The 24,839-nt window shown below is 54.6% G+C and overlaps 3 protein-coding genes across 3 annotated transcripts; 1 reads left to right on the top strand and 2 right to left on the bottom strand.

Moving 5' to 3' along the window:
* Nucleotides 1-624: 624 nt before the first annotated feature.
* Nucleotides 625-2,974, top strand: GCG54_00011432 (Flavin carrier protein 2; the record flags this gene model as incomplete). The annotated part of the gene is made up of 2 exons (XM_045411337.1): nt 625-2,885; nt 2,941-2,974. The coding sequence occupies 2 exons, from the start codon at nt 625-627 to the stop codon at nt 2,972-2,974; spliced, it is 2,295 nt and encodes a 764-aa protein (XP_045268395.1).
* Nucleotides 2,975-9,521: 6,547 nt separating this feature from the next.
* GCG54_00011431 (Developmental regulatory protein wetA) lies at nt 9,522-11,642 on the bottom strand (the record flags this gene model as incomplete). The annotated part of the gene is made up of 1 exon (XM_045411336.1): nt 9,522-11,642. The coding sequence occupies one exon, from the start codon at nt 11,640-11,642 to the stop codon at nt 9,522-9,524; it is 2,121 nt and encodes a 706-aa protein (XP_045268394.1).
* A 2,463-nt stretch (nt 11,643-14,105) lies between these two features.
* On the bottom strand, nt 14,106-14,927 carry GCG54_00011430 (uncharacterized protein; the record flags this gene model as incomplete). The annotated part of the gene is made up of 1 exon (XM_045411335.1): nt 14,106-14,927. One exon carries the CDS (start codon nt 14,925-14,927, stop codon nt 14,106-14,108), a length of 822 nt encoding a protein of 273 aa, XP_045268393.1.
* Nucleotides 14,928-24,839: the final 9,912 nt, after the last annotated feature.

Here is a 24,839-nt window from a genome sequence, read left to right as displayed (position 1 = left end):
CACCAAAACCCACCCTTCCCATCTCCCCCCCTCCCCGCCGACCGTCCAGACCTTTTTCTACGAACCAACGATTGACACTACGACCATTGACGACAACGACCATACGACACGATAACCGCTTTCTTATCGCGCCCTGACTGAGGCACCCCAACCTCGACCACGACGCCATTCGCCGCTGTTGCGTTTGCATCCGCTGCTGGGGATCAAGGAGGCTGTTTTTGGGACCTGAACGAAAATCGAAAGGGACGGACAATCGACAGCAGGAACCACCTCGCCAACCAGGTGGAATCACCGGCAGATAACCCTCGCTAGTACCAATCCCCTGCCACGGAATCAGACCTCCCTGCGACTCACTCCGTCTGGAGAGAACCTCGACTTTTCAACCATCAACCCGAGCGACCGCATCAATCCCTTCGCTTCTCTCCCATCTCCTTACCAACGCGATCCCGTCTGGAACGATCCGTGAACCACCAATACCCATGATACACTCGACCTAGACGGCCTCGACTCTCTTCACCACTCTCGCTTCGACCGTTCCAAACCGACGACCACCACCCGCCGGCAACCGTTCAATTGCCTTTTTTACTCACTTGCTTAGCAACGACCACTCACCCTCTCTTCACCATGCGCTTCTCATTTGCGAAGCCGCTCCTCTTGCTGGGCGCTCTCGCGTCCTATGTCACCACCCCGGTCATGGCTGCTGAGCAGATGCTCGTCTCAAAGTCGCTCAACACTTGCCAGGATGACTCAAGTTTCACGGCCAGTTTGTTCAATGTCGTCTTCACCCCTAACAACGGAAGTGCCGCCATCAACATTGTCGCCGTTTCTTCCGTCCAGGGCAGCATTGTCTTCGATGTTGCTATTTCCGTCTACGGTTACGAATTCATGAGACGCACGGTCGACCCATGCAGCATCAACCTCGCTGGTCTGTGCCCCATGACTGCAGGAAAGATCACCATGAACTTCAACCTTCAGGTTGGCGAAGACGCCGTCAGCCAAATCCCTGGAATTGCTTACAACATCCCCGATCTCGACGCCACCGTCAAGGTTTACGTTAACATGACCGACACCAAGGACAGTGTGGCTTGTGTCGAGGCTGACATTTCCAACGGAAAGACCGTCGACTTGATCGGCGTCAAGTGGGCTACCGCTATCATCGCTGGCCTCGGTCTGATTGCTTCCGCCGTTGTTTCTGGTCTCGGTCACTCCAACACCGCCGCTCACGTCGCCGCCAACACCCTCTCCCTCTTCGGCTACTTCCAGTCCCAGGCTATTGTGGGTCTCACCGGTATCCATCTGCCTCCCATTGTGCAGTCGTGGACTCAGGACTTTGTTTGGTCTATGGGTATCATCCGCGTTCAGTTTATGCAGGATATCTTCACCTGGTACCAGCGAGCTACCGGCGGAACCCCGGCGACTCTGCTCAACTCTTTGACGACCACCTCCGTGCAGATTGAGAAGCGATCTTTGGATTGGGCCATGTCTGCCGCCAGGATGGCGAAGCGTGGCATAGATGTTGGCATGTCCTCCATCGCTAGACGAGCCAACATTCAGCTTTCTTCGGGCAGCTACATCGTGTTTGGTATTCAGCGAGTCGCATTCAGGGCGAAGATCGAGTCCACCAACCTGTTCATGACCGGCCTGGCCTTCTTCTGCATCTTCGTCATTTTCACCGTCCTCGGTGTTGCGGCCTTCAAGGGATTCTGCGAGCTGGCTGTTAGACAAAAGTGGATGAAGAGCGAGAAGTTCCTCGAATTCCGTAACGGTTGGTTCACTGTCTTGAAGGGTATTCTCTTCCGCATGACCCTCATTGGTTTCCCTCAAATGACCATCTTGTGTCTCTGGGAGTTCACCCAGGTCGACTCTGCGGCTGAAGTTGTTCTTGCCGTTTTCTTCCTCTTTGGGATGGCTCTCACTCTCGGCTGGGCTGCTGCTAAGGTGGTCCGCATCGCTCGTCGCTCCGTTGCCATGCACCGAAACCCGGCCTACATCCTGTTCTCCGACCCTCAGGCTCTGAACAAGTGGGGTTTCCTCTACGTCCAGTTCCGCGCGTCGGCCTATTACTTCATTATTCCTGTTCTTGGCTACACTGTTGTCAAGGGCGCTATCGTCGCCTTTGCTCAGCGCAGTGGCACTGTTCAGGCTATTGCCTTCGTCATTATCGAGGCTGGAGCTTTGATCGCGGCCAGTGTTCTACGACCCTGGATGGACAAGAGCACCAATTCGTTCAACATTGCCATCTGCGTCATGAACTTCCTCAACGCTGTGTTCCTGCTCATCTTCTCCAACGTCTTCGGCGCCCCCGCCCTTGTCAACGGTGTCGTTGGTGTTGTTCTCTTCATCGCCAATGCCGCCTTCTCCTTGATTCTCTTGCTCCTGGTTATCGTCAGCAGCACTCTGATCTTCTTCCGCAAGAACCCTGATGCTCGCTACCAGTTCATGGCCGACGACCGCGCCTCTTTCATGAAGTCTCAGACGCAGCTTAACACTACGACTGAGCTCGATGCGCTCGCCGCTACCGCGAGAGGCGACAAGGCTCACTACAACAAGGGCCTCGACCTCGATGATGACAACGACTCCATCTCTTCCGAATCCATGCGTCGCCGGGCCGACCCTTCGGCTGTTGCTTTGCCGCCCTCTACTGCGCAGTCTCACAACTCGCAGTCTCAGCAGTCTTTCCAGCGCCAGCAGAACCAGGGCCACCAACAACACTCTCCAGTGGACCCTTCAGTGCCTCTGTTCCCTGCCAACGCCGGCCCCTACGGCCAGCCCCCGACACGCACACCGAGCCCGTACAACGGCTCAGGGTCAACACTGGCTGCCAACCAATATAGGCAACAGAACAATGGCAGCCCTGCCCAGTACAGGCAACAGAACAACGCTAGGTGAGAATAACAAATCATGACGTGTTACACGTGCAAATACTAACACAGAGTATAGCCCCTGGCAACGTGGAGCTGGATACGAGCATTAGATATGACCCGCCATGATTTCTACCTTTCTGACGGTAGATACCGCACGGTCTAGAGACTTGCCGGACTACGGCAAGTCGGTTGATGACAATCTGGTCATCCCAAGTTTTGGGTATTCCCTCGGAAAATGAGGGATTTGAAAACTCGACACAGCCAGTTCAGTAATAATGTGCCAGGCGTGGGGGAGTAGGCATGAGTCCTCACCTTGAGTTATGACGAGCATCACACTATAGACGGAATGGTATCTTTTTTCCTTTCTCTCTGTTCCACTTATAACTCTTGTCTCTCTGGCATTGAGGATGGCGTCCCGAGATTTCGGCGTTGATTTGTTTGGGAGGTCGCCGGGGCACGCTGTTTACGGCGGGCAGGCGGGTTGATGGCTTTCACTTTGTAAATAAGGCTGCGGTTGTTGATTGAGAAAAGGTCTCATTGACAGCAGCCCGGACGCTAGGTTTGGGGGAAGGGAATCAAAAAGGGCTAACTTCGGGACGGAGAAGGCATCCATCTGAACCGAGGTCAACCCATGCGCGGTTTGATCGGAGTGGACACAACCCCCCTGATAGGAAAATCAAAATAGCTAATGGATCCCTTTGTTAACAAAGTTTTACGTCTCAAACAATGTCTTGGCCGTTGGATCGAAGAGAGGCAGTGAAGAGGGGTAACTCGTCGGCGGCCAGAACACGTCGGTGTCTGTCAGGGTGCGCTTTTGGCCGGTGAAGGATATGATGGACACCGAACGAGACATGAGGACGTGCCGGTCGAACCTTGACCTCGGTCGATGCAACGTAGCCAGAGACTATCTACGGCCGTTCTAGAGAACATCGCTCCTTGTCGCGGCCGAGGGAGGGGGCGAGGAAAGACTTTGACGATCGAGCGATAGTTTGACCGTTTAGGAGGCAGATCATGGTCTAGAACCCCAGGCCGGTCGAGGTGAGTTGAGAAGTGACGGTGAAGACTCTGGTGATCATCGAGCGAGGGTTTGTGTCTGTGTTCTAGACCGAGCAGAGCCTTGACCTTGATCACGGCAGGTAAAGTTCAGGAACAAGGTTCTGGTGAAGGCGGGTTCGGATGACAGCTTTACTTTGATCTACCTTCGGCCGATGGACAGACTGACTTTGGGATTATGGTGTCTTTTTGGTGCACCGTCGCGCCCGTTTGGAAGTCTATTTGCTCGGCCGATATGGAGATGGTGTGTGATATGCGTGAGAATAGTCTCTGAAGTTCTGGACTGCGGAGACTTGACCGAGAAGCCAATGAGGGAGCCTGGAGGATGGGGTCACGGAAGAGGGAGGGAGGGAAGGTTTCCGGTGGAGGGTGTTGATACGTCCGTACCGGAGGGCCGGAGGTGGCTCTGTCTCGGGCCTTCCGGTGTGAGTAATTGAGTGTGGATGGGTGGATGGGTGAGAGTGAGGCAGTGATGGGGCTGGTGATGGTGGTGTGGGCTGTGCTGCTGCCGGCGAGGAGAGAAGGCCGACGAGGAAACGTATGGGAGATACAGAGATGGTGGGGGCAAGAGACGAAAGAGGGAGAGACAGAGTGGGCCGGATGTTTCCTATCGGGGAGTAAGACCGGGCAGCTCCGCGAAGTGGTCTGGAGCCTTTCTTGGTAGAGCACAGAGAGGAGGGGTGCTAAGACGATTCCGGCGTTGTGTGATGGGGTTTCTTTGTTGGTATAACGGTCATCGATGGGGATATCGGGCGATGGATCTTCAGGTATGAGGAGTAGTCAGAAGGGTAAGTTCGGGGGAACGGGTGATGATGGAGAGGGAGCGTTGGGCCAGGGATGGGTTGGGAACACTTTGTAAAATGGGACCGGGCAAAGCTGAAGCAACGGAGTCCAGGTTTGACCGGCGGGTTGATGGCAACCCGCCCTTTACGTTACTTTTTTCCAACGTATCTTGGCATCTCACGATATTGGGAGGGTTCCCTTTTGTTGGCTGGACGTTGAGAAAGAAAACAGTTGTCTCGGGACTTGCTTCCACAATCACTGGCAATTGCTACTCGCGGCGGGTTCAAAGGATCTTGGGGAAGGAAGGGTGTGTGTGATGTTGTGAACGAGATGGAGCTATGTCAAACTTGGAAGCCGTAGGCGAGGAGGGGAGGGGTGGTTCCTGCGCGAGGGATGGGCGTCGAGGAGGCTATCGTGAGGTAGGCATAGCATGATGGAGAGCGAAAGTACCGCGCAGCGGTAGGGAGGAGAACGCTTGGGAGCTAAGGCCCATAGCTTGTTTACTGGGGCCCTGAGATGATGACATATCAAGTGGAGGTAAGAGAGGCGTCGTTTGACGGCGGGAAGGGAACAACTCGGCGGGTTGGGGCGGGTTGTTTGTTCTTGACAAGCGAGGGTAGTCGTCGAGCAACTTGTGGCGCCGTGGTTCACTGCCGCCCCAACTTCATGGATGGCCCTGTCCCAAAGCTTCACGTGTAGGCTTAGGCAGGTGCTTCGGGACCGAGAGGACGGTACATGCAGGTCGTTTTGGGGGCCGGCGTCGTCCTGGGATGGAGTGTGTTTACCCTCTTTGGGGTCGGCTCTTTGGTGGTGGGTGGCTTCTCGGCAGTTCGAGGGATGATGATAAGGCTGATTGGTGTGAAGTTTTGTTCCAGCCTGGGGGGGCGCCGTTGCAGTCAAGATTCAGGCTTCTTCTGCCGCGGGTTGTAGTCTGTGTGTGAAGACGGTTTGTTAGTCCCTGTCTACGGAGGCGCTTGATTTGCATTTGCAGTCAAGACTTGTGTTGGTTGGCAGTTGGCAGCTGAAAAGGATCGTGGGCTTTGTACGCAAAGGGGTGTCGAATTAGGCTTCCCGTGATGTTTGGCCGCATTCCTCATGGTCCTCGGAAAATTTGAGAGTGTGGTTCAACCTGTGGGCGCCGCTTGCCCGGACCCAGCACCGCATCATGGAGCGTTTATCGATGGTTAGAGGAGGGGTCACGGCTTGGCAACAGTAGATTCCGGAGGGCCTCCGAAGAGGGGTCCTTGGCTGCTGGTTGGTCGAACATTGAACATCTTACGATTTTGAGGCCCTAGATAGGCGCTGGCGGGCGGGAGAGCTGACTAGCCATGGGGGTCGTGTCGTGGGGACGCAGATCGTGAAGCCACTTGACGTCGAGACCAGAGCCTCACTCTGGTGGAGGACGGACATTTGATGCGGAGTAAAACGGTCTGCTGAAAGTCCAGTTGCCCCGGAGGCCTTTGTACGGAAAACCTGACTGTGTCTGCGTCTGGACGGGACGAGAACATGGCCGGCTAATTCCCCAGTGGTCGATGAGTGGAGGATAAACTGTGGCTCGTGTCCAAGAGGCGGCCGCCTCAAGTCGGGCTGAAAGTGAAAAAGAGGCATAGGCACAGGGCCATCATGAGCTAATCTGGCTTTGCCGTGGGTTGGCGTGAGGCTGCAGTTGTCATGACGGCGGGGGCTGAGGGATGGCCACGGGGATACTGCCAGGAGGAGGAAGGTTGCCGTCGACCAGGCGAGTCCGAGCGGACGGTTGATGGCTGGGCCGCCAGGCCTTGCCTGCCCGGAGAGTTGGACGGCATGATGTTTGAAAGGTATAGAAGGGCAGAGGCTCGGAAGATGCGACCCGGAGTAAGACACACTGCAGATACTGACAGAGAATCGACGACAGAGAAGGTCTGCCTCTCGCCGGATTTGGCTGTGGCAGACAGGCCCCCACACACATCCTCCGCAACCTTTAGAGTTGGACACGGAATCTGCCATTAGCCAAAACGCCAGAACTGCCTCGAGAAGAGTATCATTGGTTAGAGAACGAGGTTTGGATCGCGCTTACCACAGGGGGTGAACGGTAAGACACGTTTTTCCTCTTTTCGTGTGTAGAATTTCTGCTCTCGCACGATGTAAACGATTTCCGAGGCTTGTGTTTGTTGGGTGTTGATCATGTTTGACCAAGATCTTGGTGATGAAGGGCTAAGATGAGAAGGATGAAACGACTGTGGTGATCCCGGATCACGAAGCCTGCCGGAAGACGAGACATCAAAGCAGGAAATGATATTCGGATCCTACCTCAGCAAGCCCCCCTGTGGATGGCCCATGAAGGACGTATGACGATATCGTATCTGCATATTGCTCATGAAGTGATGGAATATCAGCTTTCGACTTCGTATCTACTTGCCGTGAGCCAGCTAGCTGAGACACCGTCACCAGGACGTGGTTCATCCTGTCCTTCAGGGTCGATGGACCGGGTATTGCGCGGGCTTCCTCCACGTCCCATCCAGAGTCGTCAGCCCATGTCTCGGTCCCTTATTCAATCTTCTCGCAAGAGACCCATAATCTTGACAGTGTCGTGAGAAAGTAGGAAAGCCCTCGGATAGGCCTTCACGCCTCCCGGGAAAGGGTCTCGATCCTTTCTCGGACATGGCGACTGAAACAAGTGATACGATGGCAAAGAGGTCGAGATCCCTCGGATTCCTCGTGGCGGTTGAGCATCGGACTCTGCGCAGTGGATAGAATGGCTTCCTCTTTCTGCTGTTTCCGGGCGACGATGCAACATCTCGCTTGGCGGCTGCGGCTGGATAGGGCGTGTCGTTGGTTCTACATCGCGGTTACACAGGCCCAGGCTCATGCAGGTACGGTACCAGTCGAGAGTTGTGGTGTGCAGAGGAGCGGTCTCGCCTGGTCTCGATGTAGGCGGTACCTGCATCCGGTTTGCACAGAGGACGTTGAGGACGGGTCCAGTGGGGGGTTTCCCAGAGTCGAGACGCAGCGCGGCTGCGGCGTACGGCCGTGGACGGACGCTGGATTAACGTTTCCGGGAGGGGTGTGAGGTGACACCTGGGGGTCTGAAGGCGAGTGAGACTTGTCTCATTCAGGGAATTGCTGCGAGTTTTGCACGATCGAACAAGATCGTGATTTGGGAGGAGGGAAGAGCAAGAGGCCCAAATGGAACAGAAAGTGGGTTCCGCAGTGAGACATTGATACGCGAGCCTGCGCCCTGCTCCGTCATGCTCCTGGCGCCTTTCGGTTTTGAGCCTAGAGTGAAAGGTGGGACAGGTGCAGTAGACGCGATGAGCTGCAAGATTCTGCAACGGGGATCTTGCACTAGCCCCCAAAGGTCCGGCTGGCAGGCAGGACAGGAGACGGCCAGGTGGACTTGTGGCTGTTCCCTTTGGCTAAGGATGAGGCAGTCTGGAGACGCCGTTCGCTTCTCCGCTGACTGGATGGGATGGTTTGCGCCTCTCTCTGTCGCTTCTCACCTGTCGGTGGGACCATCCAGTGAGGAGAAACGAAGAAGAGGAAAGGCGTGATGCAAGGCGGATGAGGAGGGCGGGTGCGAGGAGAACGAGGTAAGGCTTAGCGGGAAATCCGACGGAGCGAGGTCCTTGAGTGGTGGGAGGGAAAGGCCAAGTCTCTGTCTGGTGGGATGAGGGAGATGGGAAAGAGTGAAGCTATCTGTTTGCGGCCATGTCGACTTAAAGAAACGGAAAGGCCACCAAAGGTCATCCACCCCCAGCTCCACCGCACCCACCTCATCTGGTGTCATTGCCAAGCCTCGTTGTGAGCACAAGCCGCGCGTTGGGGTTTGGGCCTGGACTTTCCGAGCTGTTTAGGCATATTCGTGATTCTGGCCCATCTCCCCTCTCCAGCTTGATCGGATGTTGGTCTGTGTTGACTCCCGACGTCGTCCGTTCCCTTCCCTTCCCCTCCCCCATCGCCAGGCAGACCAACCTGTCAACCGCGGGAGACGGATAAGGCGGGCTGCCAACCATACGCTACAGTCATCAAAGGAAGAGGGGGCGTAGTCTCTCGGTGACCTGGGCGCAGCGTCCGGTCGTGATCGGCTAACGGCTGGTTGGGCGACGGCCGCCGTAGCGCACCATGGTGCACGGCAAGAGGCTGCCCCGACCCTCTGGACTGGGATCTGGCAAAGGCTGCGCGAGGCGTCAGTCATCATGTTCCTCGGGCGTCGGTGATGCGTGTGTTGTTATTATTATTGTTGTTGTTGTTGTTGCTGATGTGTTGATGATGAGTGATCGGCAACATCATGTAAGCTGTGTGTCGTGTGCTAAATCTCGATGTTGAAGGTAATCTGGTGATGGTGTTGTGATGAAGTACGCTCAGCTCGCTTGGCCGAACTCAAAGAGAATCAGTGCGGTAGGTAGCAAATAGTTGCAAATATTATTTTTTGATTGTGATGTGATTTGTTATTGGTATTGAGTCTGCTCTGCTAGGATATCCAATCCCTTCCATATCTCGTGACCCGGGTTCCAGCCTTTGATTTTGGGTGTACTCCAAACATAAGAAACCGAGATTAACTACCTAATAAATGTGGGTGATGGTGGGTAATAAGTAAGTGGCGACCAACGTCGTCAACGGTTGGTAACAATATTGGTCGGAGCTTGCGCCCCTATGCCGTTTTGTGAAAGAAGTAAAAGAGCAGATAGCGATGACCAGCCGTCGACAAGAAGAAAATTACTCGTGTGATGATCCCGTCAAACGCCCGATATCACTTTCCCGTAAGCCTTCCGCACCGTAAACTCCCAGGCGCTCCCATGCGTATTTTGCTGCAAGTCCACCAACCAAAAAGAATGACCAAGATTAGAAAACGAATCCTTCCTCGACTAACTTGTCGACGTTGCCGCCTGCCGCCTTGACGGCCTTGATGGCGGCCTCGCTAAGCCGTCTGCGCTTCTCGTTCGCCTCCTTTTCGCGACGGGCCTTGGTCTTTGAGCTTCCGCTGGGTGCCACTCCGGTCATGAGGATGTTCTTGTCGCTCGGGGTGAAGTTGACGAAGCCGAGGCCCTCGGCCGCTGCGCCCATTCCACCTCCGAGTGATGGTGTACGCATGCTCTCGCGGCGCTGCCACGACCGACGCTTCTTCACGCTGGCGCTGAGGGCTGCTCCGCCGCCGACACTCGCAAGTGAGCCGCCGCTGCTGTGACGGGAACGGTTCGTAGGAGTGGGTGAGGTCGAGGAATCGCGGCTACCCTGGCGTGTGCGGCTCGGGTTGCGGGTCTTGCGCATGGGCGTCGACAAGCACATGTGGCGGGCGCCGGCCGAGGGAGCGCGGGGCATGCGGGGCCGGCGCTCGGTCATCTGTTGGGGGTGGTGAAGCTGTTGTGCCTGGTAGTGGACGACGGGCGATGAGGTGGTACGAGGTTGAGGCATGTGGATCATGAGCCCTGACATCTCGGGTGCGGCGGCGGCGAGGCTGTTGTATTCGTACGGCAGCTCGCTCTGTTGCGTGTGCATGGCCAGGTTGAAGGTAGCGTTGCGTGCATTCTGTGCCTGGTACTGTGAGTTTGTTGACAGGTCCATGTGGCTGTTGTCCCACCACTGGTTGTCGAGGCCATCGGTGGCATAGGGATTGGACCAGGCGGCATGAGAATCTGTCTGAGGGGTGGTGGTGGCCATGGGCCAGGCGGCCTTGTTGACGTTGCCCGAGCTCATTTGTTGGTGGTGATAGAACATGCCGCTCTTGTCGTCGAGGACGGGGGTGTCCATGGGGGTGGTAGGGTCGCTGCGGCGGAACATGGGAACAGAGCTACCATCGAAGAAGGGATCCTCAACGTATCCACCACAAAAGGGCATGCCGTTGCTACCAGCTGAGGAGGTAGTCGGCAAGTCTTGAGGGATGGTGGCACTATTGGGAGGAGAGAGAGGAAGTCTGGTAGGCGGTCCGCCGAGGCCGGTCAGGTGCTCGGGGCGAAGCTTGAAGGCCTTGCGAGGCGAGACGGTGGGCGAGAGGGGCCCCTTGATTTCGACGCCAACGGATGACATGTTGGGCTGTTTATGACGGACTGAGGCAGCTTTCTGCTGCAGTTTGGAGGCGACGGCTTTGAAGAAGCTGCTCGGCTTACGACCACCGTTGTTCGTGTGGTTGACGTTGTTGTTGTTAGTATTGCTGGTATTGCTGCTGCCGGCGAGGTGGAGGTTTGTGTTGCTGCTGGTAGCGGACGAGGCCTGAAGAAGAGGAGTAGGAGGATGGGAAACAACGACAGAAGGAGCGCGAGAAGGCGACGCTTTCAACGATATGCCTTCAAGGCGGAGAAGCTCAGAGTCAGAGATCGACTTGGCCCCGCCAGCAGCAGCTGTGTCCGGATAGGAAGAAGCTTTCCTTTGTCCTGCTTCCTCTGCGCGGTCGATCCACGAAGACTGCACACCCCGAGCGCCCACAGCTGGCGGAACCACCGCGTCTGAAGTCGCCGCCGCTACTCTAGCGGCTGCTGATGAGGACACTAATGTGGCAGCGGGACCTGCTGCAGCGCTAGCCCTAGCTTCCACGAGCGGCTGTGTGTGGCAACTTAGCAGCTCGTCCAGATCGTCCGATACGCTTCTTGTTGTAGACGAGGACCCATGAGCGGGGAGTGGCATGTTGTAGACGAACGAGTCGGGTAAGGCAGAAGACGGAGGGAGTTCGTCCCCTCCGGCCGTCGAAAGCCTCTCGAGGTCGACAAATTCCTCGAAGAAAAGACCGTCGTCAACTGCACTACCAGCGGCCGACCCCCAGTGTCCACCCGCTGCCGCTGTCTCTGCTGCTGTCACCCCTTGCCAATGCAGGTGGGACGATCCCCCGTTGCTGTCTTTGTCTGCGTCCATGGGCTCTACTGAGAAATGGACTTCCGAGTATGTCATGTCGTCTTCGTAGTCTGTTGGGTGCGAGCTGGGCCTGACACTGGTGTCTGGGCTCCTCGTCCAATGCGAGACGGCGACTGTCATTCTCGTGGTGTCTCTGGTTCTGGTTGTGTCTGTTGTCTCGGCCTGTCTGTGTGTCTATTCGCGTTCAGTTCCGCAAACGAACCAAGCTCGAGATCATGAGCAGGAGGAAGGGCGGGGATTGCAGAACAACGGGCGCGGAGGGTGTTAATCGCCTCCGCTGCGTGTATTGGCTGCAAAGCAATGGGTGGCAGGAAATGCAAGTCTGTAAAGGAGAGTAGATGGATGTAATGATCGTTTTCAGCAAAGTAAGTGGAAAAGAGAGAGAGAATGAAGATGTTAGAAACTGGGGTAAATCTTCGAAGAATGGGATTCTTGTACGGAAATGAAGACCGTCGATGGTTGCAAGTCCGCATCAGGTTGAGGGGACGGGAGTCAACAAATATCGTCCGGTTCATGTCTCTCATCCTGCCACAGCAACAATTGCGCAAAATATGGAAGCAGCCAGGAGACCACCACACAGGAATTGAGATCGCACAGATCACCGTGCTTTCGGCGAGGGATGCCCTCAGCGACCGAATGCCCAAAGGAATGTTGCCCACGTCGTCTAGTGACCCAGCGAGGCTGGCCGCATTCCAGTCCGACATCTCGGCCCCCCTCTGTACCTGTTAAAACCGGGGGTGGGTATGGCAGGCAGACAGCACCATCAAAGACAACAGGGTAAAATCAGTGTGGTTCCTTTCACGGCAACGTCGGTTGACAAGAGGGGCCGAGTAGAAGCCCAGCATACAATTGTTCCCTCCCCTCCTTCAACCAAGAGTCAACAAAGAAAAATCGTTACTCGCACCGCAGGCACATGCAACCCCAATTCCGCTCCGTCGGGTCTTGCCTGCCAACTCGTTGCTCGAGGTCAATGAGTGATAATCACCTTGATACCCGCAGTGCTTTGGAGTTGCGTGTGGGCCTGATAGATAGAAAACGCCACAATCAATCCGGAGTCTTTGACGTGGTTGATGCGGGGTGATGTGATCCCTCGTGGTTTTGAAGGTCTTGATCACCCTTCCCTGCATGTCCAGACCAGCCCACTGGGAAGGCGTGTAACCACTGGGTAAAATAGATATGCCAGGGCAAAGCAGCAGTGGCAGCGATCTTGATTACAACAAGGAAAAAGGATATATCTCGAGGAAGAAAGGGCAGACGCGGGCTGAGGGTTAGGGCGCCGTCCAACTTCAAGGCACCATCACGCCTTTTGCGCCGGAGCTTGGTCCAGGCTTCAGCCTCGATCGACTGACTCTGCTCAGCCAATCTGCGGCCCATGATTTGACACTATCCCGGCTGTCAGCAAACTTCATTTTGATTAGGTGTCTACCGATGATACACTACTGCAGGTGCCATATCAAGGCCGACGTCGTTTGACGTAAGTCTACCGCCCAAAAGTTTAATTCGGCATCTCGTCGCCCGGGAGTTATGACTGCCAAGTCGACTATCGACGCAGCGAAAGAGTAAGACTTCAAGGTGGTGGGGGTCTGGCTTGTGTGTTAGCCCGGTGATAACTGGAATGTCTGACAAGTTATCTCCCTGGTCACGCACTTATCGGGAGGAACGGCGGAGAGGTCTCGGACGTCTGATAGGGCATGTCAGTACAAGTTGCTGGGCCTAAAAGTGATCGCATTGTCCATTGTACTGTTTGCATGAATAGACTCTCCCTTCAGAGTTTGCGTTGGCCACAATGACTTCCCAATGGACCGGGACCTTGCTCGCGTCACGACGCGAAGCCGTTATACGTTGCACGCTTCTCCCCAGCCCCTTAGGAGCACGTTTCTTCTGAAAGCATCAAAACCGGATATTCTTCTGCGAAATCTTAGTCATCACGATTGCTCACTTTGAGAACGTTTGAAAAAGGTGATGCGACCCTCCGCAACGTGGGGAATTTTGATTGTTGATTTCGTCTCGGATCCTCTAGAATGAGCCATTGTCCAATCACTTCAAGAAAGCGGCTGACAATTCTTCTTTCGTAAGTTGACACACTTTTCGGCCATATTATGGACCAACGACGCCTCGCCGTCTGCAAGCCACAGGACGAAATCCTGCGGGCTGACTGGGCTTGTCTCAACCTTCGGTCTATGACTCGATCAACTCGTCCGTGATGCACTCCGATAGCCTCCGGTGCCGGGTGCCGAAAGTCATGCTTGTAGGCTGAAAAAAAAATAGAGAATAGCAGGCTTCCGTCGCGGATGAGCCGCACTTGTAAACGCCAAACTCCGATGTTGCGCCAGACAAGAAAATGCCGCCGGCAAGATCCCCCCTCAAGGTCTCGTCGTTGAAAAAACAGCCGGAACTTCTGCCGCGCGTGGAGACTGTCCCAACCAAGTTGAAGAGCAATATCCTTCCAGAAACGCCGTTGCCAAACTCAAATCCATGCGCCGCCTATGTCCCATGGGTATATCGCCAGATTCTCCATCCGTCGCTTGTGCAAATCGCTGAAAAGTTAAAAGATGATAGAGTTATTGTTCTTGTTGTAGTTGGTTATTCTCTCGAGCTTGTTGATTTCATTGGGCGCGGCTCCTGAGATGGCCCTGGTCCCTTGCGCTTCCGCATGCGTGGCCGATGCCTAACGACGTTTTGGCATCGAAGAGCCGTCTCGGCCGAGCCTCTGAACCTCAATGCTCCGTAGTGTCGAAGACCGTCAGAACCGCCTAGCAAGCGTTGCTTTTCAGCTGATAACGCTCTTTGCATCAGCTCGTCATTGTCGTCTTCACCGAAACCCTCATCCGTTTCAAGTCGGAGGGACTGTTCAAGATTCTGGCGGTTGTCTGCTTCGATCTTTGGTAGATCCGGGTACGTGGGCACTGATAAGGTAGATGATGCCGTCGCTGATGGGCGGATGTCGCATTGCGTTTTGTCTGATATCATATCTCTTAGACGAGCCTCCATGGCGCGAGCGTTGTTTGGGTTGTTGACGAAACGACTGTGCCATTGCCGCCTTGATCTCTTCCAATCAACAACTGGTTCATGTTCCTTGGCATCGTCCATGGAAATATCCATGTTACAGTCATTATCCACCTCAAGGGCAACTGCCGACAACTCTGCGATGATGGATGGTGATGGTCCTGACAACCGCCGGGTCGGGCGTCGAAGAAATTCGGGAAACAAAGTCTGTTTGCTGAGCTCATGAACGAGGTTGTCGATGGGTTGTGGTGAAGTTTGGCACATGTTATTACAGCTTGGCGAGACGGTTGGAGGAGCTGCAGGTGTCGTTGGTGAGTCTAGGTCCCGTGGTCGTTGTCTCGGGGATAGATGTGTCTTGGCATCCAGGTCATCCGTGACAGGACGAGCCTGCATCCCCATGGTGAAGTGGTCGAACATATGGATAGTTCGACGAGGAAGTTCTCAGGTGTCCCTTGAATGTCCCGGGGAGAGGGAGAGGAGCGAGAACAGGAGCTGAAGCTTGCTTCGGGGGCGGGCTGGTATTATGAAGGCATCCGCAAAGACGCTAAGGCCTGGGCGAGAGGCGCCGTGGCGGCCACAAAAGGCCCAGAGTAAGGACTAGGGCAGTTTGGGATGGTGAGTGCTAGGAGCAGGAATGACGTTTGCTTGGTGTTGAAGCTGAGAAGAGGAACTGGGCGGCGACGAGGTGTCCGCGGGCGAAAGCTTGTGCCATGTGGTTCTGATTGAACGTCGTTCAGATGGACGGGGAAACGGTGATACTGGGGTTGGTTGGGCCACTGTTTTCGAGAGAGCTCGTCTGATTATGGTTGATCAGAATCAAGGGATAGATGAACCCGCGGCCGGAGGTAGTGAGATGGGAGGTGAATTGGTTTTGTAGGGGGTGTTCCAATTGAGGGATGGCGAAAGGGCGAGGAGAAGACGGAGGCGGCCAGGCCTTTTGGCGTAGCGTCACGTAGGATGGCAGCTAGTGTAGCTGTTTTAACTGGGCTCGAACAGGATGATGGATCTGGATTTGGACAGAGCCGACAAGAGTCGCAGAAATGCGTGGGTGCTGCGTGGGTGGGCGTAAGTGTACCGGTAATGCAGATAAATGCAGGATGCGGCATGCGGTATGGTATGTATTATGGTGGTAGTGTCCGTATTGGTAGCCAGTATCAGGCCAAGCAGTATCCGTACCGTACAACCGGCAGTACCAGATGGACTAGCGCGGCCAAGTTTCTCTGGAGACGGTGGGCAGCCTTTCGGGATTAGGGGCAATCGAGAAGAGACAAGGAGGATGGTTGCACAAAGACCAGACCAGGGAAGGCAGTGCGACTGGGGGAACGGCGCTACTCTGTCCTCAGCGCAGCAGCCGCCGCGAGTTGCAGTGCGGTACGGTACGGTACGGTACTGTCTGTCTTTGGGGGTGGTATCGTTTGGCGTGTGAATCAATGTAAGCGAGGTCTTGTGTGGGATATCGGAACACCATCTCCATACTCTGAGAGACGGCGACAGGAGTTGACTTTGCGTTTCGTCGAGTCCCGGCCGTTGGCGAAAGCTAGGCTCGTTGAAGAGGTTGAACCGAGAGAAGGCTAGGGGGTCGAGAAGTTAGAAGGAGGATCGTAATTGCTGCTCGGAATTGGAGCGTCGTCTGTACCTTGGCCCTGCTGTCCTGCCGGCAAAACCGGACCGGGTGGAGAGACCGGGATTGCAGGAATGGGACTCGACGCTGCAGACGCAAATCTCGGTACTTGGTCGAGCTTATTGTTGCGACCTTGGATGGGCGATATCCGAACGAGAGTTGAGAGAAGTGGCCGTGAAAGTGCGGGCGTTGGACGTTGATAGTGAACAGCACAGCCAGATAATTGATTCAGTTGAGCGGGCGTAGACAGTAGGCCAGCTGAATGAAGATCGGGGACGGAGTGGAAGGATGGAAAAGCGTGCGTGCAGACGGATGGATGGGCTGGCTGGATGTGGGATGCAGGCGCTGGGGCCGAAGTACCCAAAACCGTGGGAAACGGTAGGGCGCCAGTTCCCAGTGCCTTGGGTCTGACGGCCGAGTCAAAACGACCAGAGTGGCAGAGACACTGGGGAGATTGGATGACGGCTAGGGAAGGAACGAGCGCCGAAGAGCCCCCTGCGTTGATTCCACATGTACAGACAGAACTCGCTGCATAAGGTACATAGTAATAGAAGCAAGCCATGGCTGGCGGGGTTTAGCAACAGCCCGCGGCCTTGACGACGGCCTCCAGTCGGTTGCCGTCGTGTTCTCAGACCTCTCAATCGTATTGCTGCTCACCTATCATCAACAACAGATTGAAGCAGCAGTCAGGTCAATCGCGATGGGGGATGTAAACGGAGAGCAGACGGAGGGTCGGTACCTACCCAAAGTACTTGCTGAGCTAAGCTCAATCAAGCAGGCAGGCCAGACAGGGCGGTATCCGACCCAGGACCCTGGCTCAGCTGCGTGCTAAACGCAAGCGAATCACGGAGACCCGCTAGACTAGCCGCAGCTCTTTCTCCCGTCCTCCACAAAGGACCTGCGACAGTGAACTGGCAAAGACGTGGTCCAGTTCCAAGACATCCAGTGTCCTTGCTGTCGGGAATGTGGGGACTCGAACCATGACACGGCCAAATAGCTGGTTGAGATCCATCCGCATGGTACTCTGTACGGCTTAACACTTGCTTACAACATCGATATGCTTGGGGGGCCGTTTGTCCTCGGCGGCGACTCTGAAGCAAAGTTCAGAATGTACCTGGTAGCAGGATATAACGCATCGTAACTTGATCTCATCAAATCCCGATCCCGGGTTTCTGTCGCGCAGCCAAAACGCCCTCGGCATACAGCTGGACAAGCCCGGAATCTGGATTGCGGTGAATGGCCCAAAACGGTGAACACATCACCTCAAGTGCCGCGGCGACTCCAGCCAATCATGGACGGGCGTTTCGTCAACCTGGCCCAGTATCGCATAGTGGGTACCATTAGCTTAGCTGCCATTCGTCACTTGCATCACACCGTCCAGCAGCCCCCTGTTCCACCAACCACATCCTCGGTGCTCCACCGTTCGCTAGGACCCTCGATAGGTAGGCACTCTTCGCAGTTGACGGATTCAGAGACGGTAGCAAGTTCTGTCACACTGTGCTCGATACCTTGTCGTCCTCGCCCTACCTTACCTTGGACTTTCCCGTCAACGGTGTAGCTCCCTTCTCGCTCCTGCCCACAACATCTGGTCTCCCTCAAAAGTTCTTACCACTAGGTATCTTGGTGTGTTGTGCTAATCCCAGGCAGCTAGAGCTAGACCAACTTTATCCTCCTTCACATAACCCCGACTTCACAACCTCGTCCTCGTCAACTATTCGAACCGTTACCTATGCGACGACCAGACATCTCTTACTCGCGTGCACACACGTCGGCCGCCACGTCGGCACAGACGACCCTCTCCACTCCCATCCCAGCTGTGCTGTCTCGAACTCGCAGCATCGCCGTCACCCACCGACTGTGTCGCCATTGCACCGCGTCGGACGGCTACCTCAGGTGTCATGGAGGGGGTTTTCGGCGCTCAGTCGGGTCTCCATCATCGTCTGATCAGGGTGAGACCAAGCAAACAGCCGGACGCTTGGATGCATGGATTCTGAGACCGAGCCAGCTTAGCTCGACCGCTATTCATGTCAAGATCGTCCTGCACGCACACGGCCGCTCTTCGAGAATCGCTAGAACAACAGCTTGTCTCTGAGCCTCTCTCTCTGGCTCCGAACAAGTATTTGTGTCCGTGTCCATACCCTTCTGTCTGTTGCCAGCTTGCACCAAACCAAGACGAACCCGGACGTGCTCCCGACAGCTGCGATCTGAGACTCGTTGCTTATTTGACCCATCGATGCAATGCACGGAAGCCCGATAGTCACCTGCAGCCTGCAACCTACTGCATGTTCTTCCTTCTCGCCCACACCATCTACCGATGCTCACCCGCAGCTGGACCGTCTAGCACGCAGACACGCAGATTACCATGTGGTGGCCGACGCCTCTAAGTCCGCCTCCCCGCCCCTCCAGAAGGGAGAAACACGCCATTGTTGAGACGAGGCGGCGGTTCACTCGTCGCACAAAGCTCCATCGGCAAACAAAACACCACATGGTTCAATCAAACAGTTTCCTCAGAGAGTTCCACCGCGCCAACTTGCGACGATTACCACTGGAAGCACAGGGGAAACAGTCTTGTTGCACTGAATCAGTCCCAAACAAATCCTCAAGCATCACATGCATTGGAACATCTGCAACCTGCCTTTTGTTCGTCCAAGGAAAAGCCGTCTAGGCTCAGCAGCTTGTCTACCGGATGGACCCAGGATAGCCCTACCGTTGTCGGGTTGCGAGGCTGTCTTGATTGATTTCCGCGCTGTCTTTGACTTAGCTGGCTGGCCCAGACAACGTCAGCGCACGTTGTCTTCCACAAGATAATCAGTCAGACTGGGTGGCTGGTATTACCCGGCCAGCTGGGACGCTTTGCTGCCACAACACGATCAAAAGGAAAATGCCTGCTCGACCTGGACATGAGGTGGGATTTGACTCGCACCAAAAAGTATCGCAATCCACGCTTCCGGGACGCGTTTGGGCTAGGTGCTCTCTGGGTACACTCCAATCAATGCGCCGTCCTGGCATCAGACGACATACAGGCTCCAGACCTACATAGGGCCTATGCTGTCGCCGCAAGACCGAGGTGGTGAGTCGTGACGATGGTCGCGAATATTACCAAGGAGCACGCACCACCAACAGGGCGCGAGAGTAATGTGATGGCCCAAACTACGTCATTGGAGATCGGCACAGAGAAGCAGAAGTGCCCAACCCAGATTGATCATCCAATCGACTTTCCGCGTTTGACTCGTACGCAGCCACTCAGTCTTCTGACTTGACGGATATTACTCAGACCTTTGGATGTGGGCCAACACCCCGGACAAGATCACCGAATCCGCTCTCTGCAGTGGGTTTCAGTGGTCGGTGCTGAGCGGCCCAGGCCTTGGAAGAGTGGATATTTAAAGATGAAGAGCTGGGATCCCAGTGCCCCACGTTCCATTCCGAAGGGCCCCTTGTGTCCCGAGCTCGTCCGGACCCTGCGCAAATGATGTCCGTATGCAACCCACTGGAACATCATCACGTCTCTATACACATTACTCAAGAGACGACGTTGGTCTGCCACCTGCCATCGGATGAGGGCTTCGTCACCTGTCTCAATCAGGGAAGCCGGCACGGTACGGTATACTTGGCCATCACCGTCGAAGACCGGCAGTGGCCTCTCGACCTAGGGATCGAAGCCGTTCGCCATCCGCCGAGCCCCTCGTCAACTTCAAACCATCAACGCATCTCCAACCACAAGACTGGCGTTGATGGATATCGAAGCTCGCTAACAAAAGTTCGCACATCCAAGGGGAACGGTCGAGAGACACAGCGCTCCCACCAGGGCAATGCTTAGCCTGCCGTGAATCATTGCGGCCACCGGTCTGCCGCCCGCCAAGGCGCGGGCTACCGGTACCTAACTGAATTACAAGTTTTCCCCTGACTGTGCTGTCGAGCCGCTCACGCATATGACCTCTGCTGTCAAGTGCCGTCCCGCGGCTAGTAAACTCCCATTATTGTCATCGGCTCCTTCGCGGATGAGCCCGATCTGCAAGGTCGGGGCACATAACCTCCGCACCGCGCTCCCACAGTCGTCGTAGGAGAGATTGAACGGCGCTTGACGCTATAGAGCAAGGAGCGATCGAGCCGCGAGAGCCGTAGGCCCGACGCCTCCATCTCTCGTCCGTAACGCCAGCGCGCTTGAGGCTCCGGGCCGATACTGTGATGGGTTTGGCTCCGGCTTAAAGGAGCCTAAATACCAATCACCTGGTCTACGCGGCGTTGAAAATCCAAATACTCGGGACCTGGCTTGCACTAAGTGCCAGAGCGAGGCGCGATTCATTCCTGAACGTCCAGTTAACTCTGCTGGGCTACGCCCAAAATCGACGGGTTTTGCTTCTGTAGCTACGGTCGAATTTCTTAGTGAGATGATCGTATGGATAGACACCTTTGTCAGGCAGAGGGGCTGTGCCAGACCATGCCCCATGGACTTTGACGCTCTCGTCCGTAAAGCAATTCGAATTTTACGGGTATCCTCGTCCGTCGCCTTTTCGCGTGGAGGGCGTTTCGCGGTCTGGACTCGTCTGTGACTTCTCACGGCTTGAAGCTTATTTTGAGCGGGGAGACCCTCCACCGTCCTAGAAGGTTCAACACTGTCGACCGAACGCTGATCCTACAATCCCATAATCGGCTTCGCACTTAGTAAAGCAGCTGATGTGGACAATATTACACCAGCCACCAGCTCAGCTCAGCTGTGTCATACATGTAATCGTACCATGATACGAATCCGACATCCTTCGCATGTCCATGATGCTGTGGCATGTTGGGTTGAACTTACCCCGGGCTTCCTCGTCCGTCTCCAGACTTCGCTGTCTGGATACTCCAGATTCAGGCCTAAAATAAGCATCCAGAGCTTACCAAGCGTCGTTTGGTGCGCCCGTTGTGCCCAGTGCCCAAACGTCGTCTGACATCTCATGAACCGGGCACTACGCGTCAAGTGACGCATTCGTCTGGTGCGTGATTTCTGGACGATCATGAGCTTCGAGCAAAGTTGAAGGCCTACGACCAGAGGTCAAGCTTCAACCAGCCAGCTGGACGCATCAAGCAATCGTTGACGAGCGCCCGTTCTGGCTGACAGCTCATCATTTCCAGCTAAGAAGTTGTGATGACCACTCGTTGTTGACCCTCAGCCATGCCAACCACTGGGAAGCCACGGACATCGTGAGCCTCCACCTCTGCATGTGGTGAATAGTCACCAGTTAACGCCTCCAAAAGCCGCCGTGAGGCTTGATTGCAACGCCCAAGCTCGGAGCAGGACTCGCAACATCCCCCGAGTCGCAAGGCGAATTCCGAAAACGAAGACCGTGTGTGGCCCGGTTCCCCGCGCTCCACGCCCCGAACCCCGTGCCGTGTCTTAGCATGTGCCCGACCAGCCTCGGCCAGAATCTGAAATTCCCGCTGTCAAGTTCCGATGCCACTCGGGATCATGATGCTAGGGAGGCTTGGACGAGGCGCTTTGCTCCAGCTCTTCTAGGTCACGGTATTTAGCCACGCCGATGGCGCTGGAGACGCCACTCCCTGTTGGTTACTATTCAGGCAAGAAACCTCCCGGATTTGGCGATACGAGAAAATCGGCCACGTGACCGTGTTTCTTTTCTCTCTGAGGTAGTGTGTTCTGGGAGACTAGAGATTGAATAGCCCCATGTCGATATTGGGCGTAGACAGGAGGCTGTAACACATTATGCGATTTGGGTGGCTTGGCTGGCTTGCTGGCTGATGATAACTACGTCCAAGTTGTTCAGTCATGCTGAAAGTAATTCGATTCGCTTTGATTGGTTTTCGGAAACTCCCAGAGAGACCGTGGCTCTGGTGGTCATCGCACTATTCTTTGGACCGCGCGGCTGTAAGACTTCGAGCATGTCAAACCGGAGTAACGGATGGCTTCCCATCAAGCCACCCGTGGGAGTGGTCCAAATGTTGCCAAATATCTCACAAAGAGAAGGAGAAGGCACCGGCGTCATCACATTGAGTATCCGAGAGTTGGCTGGATGAATGGACTTTCAACGAGCAAATTGTGTGATGGCTATTTTTCCTTCAAGCTTTCACACGCTGGAAACTGGAGACCATCGATGCCGGACGGACTTTAACACGAACAGTCGAAAGGACAAACGAAGCAGGTATAGGCGAATCATAAGAAACATGAGACTTGCGAACTTGACACCCAGGGTTTTGCTACGCCGCGGATAAAGGTCTTACAGAAGCTTGCGTGAAGGTGGGCCAGCAATCTAGTGCAATCATTAGGACAGTATCTCACCATATGCATGGATCAAATTCGGCCGGCCCAAATCAAGACATTCCATTGTAGAGGCATCTGGTGTTAAACACGGAGACAGGCCTCGAACCCTCTGCGCGTTGAAGCGTGAGTATGTATGAAGATTTCATGGGCAATACTATCTGCTCCCTGATCTCACAGAGTTATATTATCGTGTTCCTACTGTGCATGGGTCAGTACCCGGCGGCTATCGGCTACATAGTCCAGCCTAGTCACGAAACGACCTATTAGCCTTCACCAAGTTTGATCTTTATCGGAGTGTCGGACATTTTCTTAGACTGATTGAATGTCTCAAGCAAAAATGTTATCTCAACATATGCGTCGTGTACGAAGCTTCGGATCTACAAAGCTGTTCATTCGATAGCGAGGTTTCATGCGTATTCAGGAACACAACATAGACTGCGAGCAAGGTCCACAATTTTTCATTGTGAAGAAGCATGCCATCTCATAGCTCTGTCTGGTGCGGGTTTGCTATCTTCCCTGCCCAAAGTAAATGTCCCATTCCATAATCCAGCGCATGCGAAAGATGCTTCTAGCGGCTAAAGATGACACATGTCGAGGTCGGAAAGACGCTCCTTAGTGTCTAAAGAACGCGGTCAGCCGTCGCTGTCCACGTCAGTATCAAATTGGCGACGATCTTCCGTCAAACCAGCGAGCTGATTTGGTCCCCGGAATGAATCTACTCGTCGGCCGTTCCAAGTAGCAGAGGAGACTTCGATTTGGCTCAAGGTGCGCGTGAGCTTGGAACTGGGTGACAAGCGTGGTTAATGTGTAACTCTCACAAGTTGCATGAGATCTTCACTGACCAAATAATATTTGAAAGGCGACAATGACCAAACATGTCGTCTATTGGAAAATTTGCTCGTGATTCTCAGGATAGGTTTGACTTGCTGAACGACGCCGACCTCTTGCAGACGAATGTTGCAGACGAAAGGCACCTATTCTTGGACCGCAAGTCCGTATCTTCGTCAACCAAGCATCAACGGTTGGGGTAAAGTGGCATTTAAGAATGAAACACGGTGTTAGGAACTGTTCACAAACTCGGCATCCTGCGTACGCCTGTAACACTTTCGATTGTGGGTGCCAAGGGAGGTTGCCCACAAAACCAGCACCCAGCATGTCTGACACAGGTTTGCTGATGATGGTGACAAGAGACAGGAAAGATAGGCTTGACTACCTCTCCAATAGCGAGGGACAAACCAAAAGCAAAGATACCAAACAACACCCACCAAGCGCAAGTTGAGGCTAGTCAGTAGATCTACTCTCTCGTGGCCGCAACCCTCTCTGGCTTTCTCTCTCTACGTCCACCCCTATACTGAAGAAACCAGGTAGATTAGATGATTTTAACGGAGTATTTAGAAGGCCTAGAAAGATGCAGTGCCCTAGAGAGGGTCACAAGCAGGCCTACAGAGAGACACTATATAGGTACTATTGACAGCTAGCAGACGTTGTGGTATGTGGTTCAGTGGGCATGCGTTACTAGAGCTTGTGTATAGTCTTCAATCCCACTAATGGAGTCTTGTAGAAGATGAGTTATGCCGTCCCGTGAAAGGTCCAGACTTCCACTCAGACCCCGGGATCGAGGTCTGCGAAGTTCAACGTAAGCAACCCCGGCTCTTCGTGCAGAAGCAGAACCCCTAGCATATCTTGATCCCATATGTAATATGTCCTTCCGGTTCTCCCTTGATTTCGTGCCGTCTTTCTGTCGAAAGGTTCAAGTCATTGCGGAACATACAGCTTCCCACTCTCCACTAACCCCGCAGCAAGACACGTCCATCATCCTGGACTCGGGGTGGAATCATCGTCTGGCTGGACAATGGTCCAGCAGGTGTGGGAAATTATGATGCCCGCCCTCGAGACACAGCGCAGTCGATGCCGGTCAGTGAGAGGAACTCTGGCCATGGCAAAAACGTCTGTGACTATCCGAGAGGGGTCCATTGGACCTCCTCAGTTGTCGACCTGCCCAGAATGTAACGTGAGAATGCTAAGGAGAAGTGTTTGGGCCCTTCGTTATTGAGTTTCTCGTAGACTTATTCGAAATAATCTCGTCGTAGCCATGGAGGAACGAAGAACGCCATCATCTGGATTTTGTGTTTTTTGCATCACAGCATGATGCTCTACAGCCGGGCACTTGAAATCTTAGCTGGAGAAGCTCCAGAACGCTGTCAAAACTGTTACTGTTGGGATGAAGGCGGTCTAAAGCCGCATAGTTGATGCTGTCTTGATGCTTAAGAAGATTGCCACCCTGAGGGAGACTCTGCCTCACAGCTCACGGCCCCTTTGCTCGCCTGGGCTGGCGATGATGAATGAAGGCAGTACAGAACATGCGATGGGGACTGCTTCACGCCGAATGATCTGTTTCCTCCGCTGAAGTGAGCCTCTCGAAGTTGTGGAGAGA

The sequence above is a fragment of the Colletotrichum gloeosporioides genome, assembly GCF_011800055.1.
Source record: "Colletotrichum gloeosporioides strain Lc1 chromosome Unknown consensus_17, whole genome shotgun sequence".
Classification (NCBI taxonomy): domain Eukaryota; kingdom Fungi; phylum Ascomycota; class Sordariomycetes; order Glomerellales; family Glomerellaceae; genus Colletotrichum; species Colletotrichum gloeosporioides.
The sequence above is the reverse complement of the archived record's forward strand: the minus strand, read 5'-3'. Positions and strand labels throughout refer to the sequence as shown.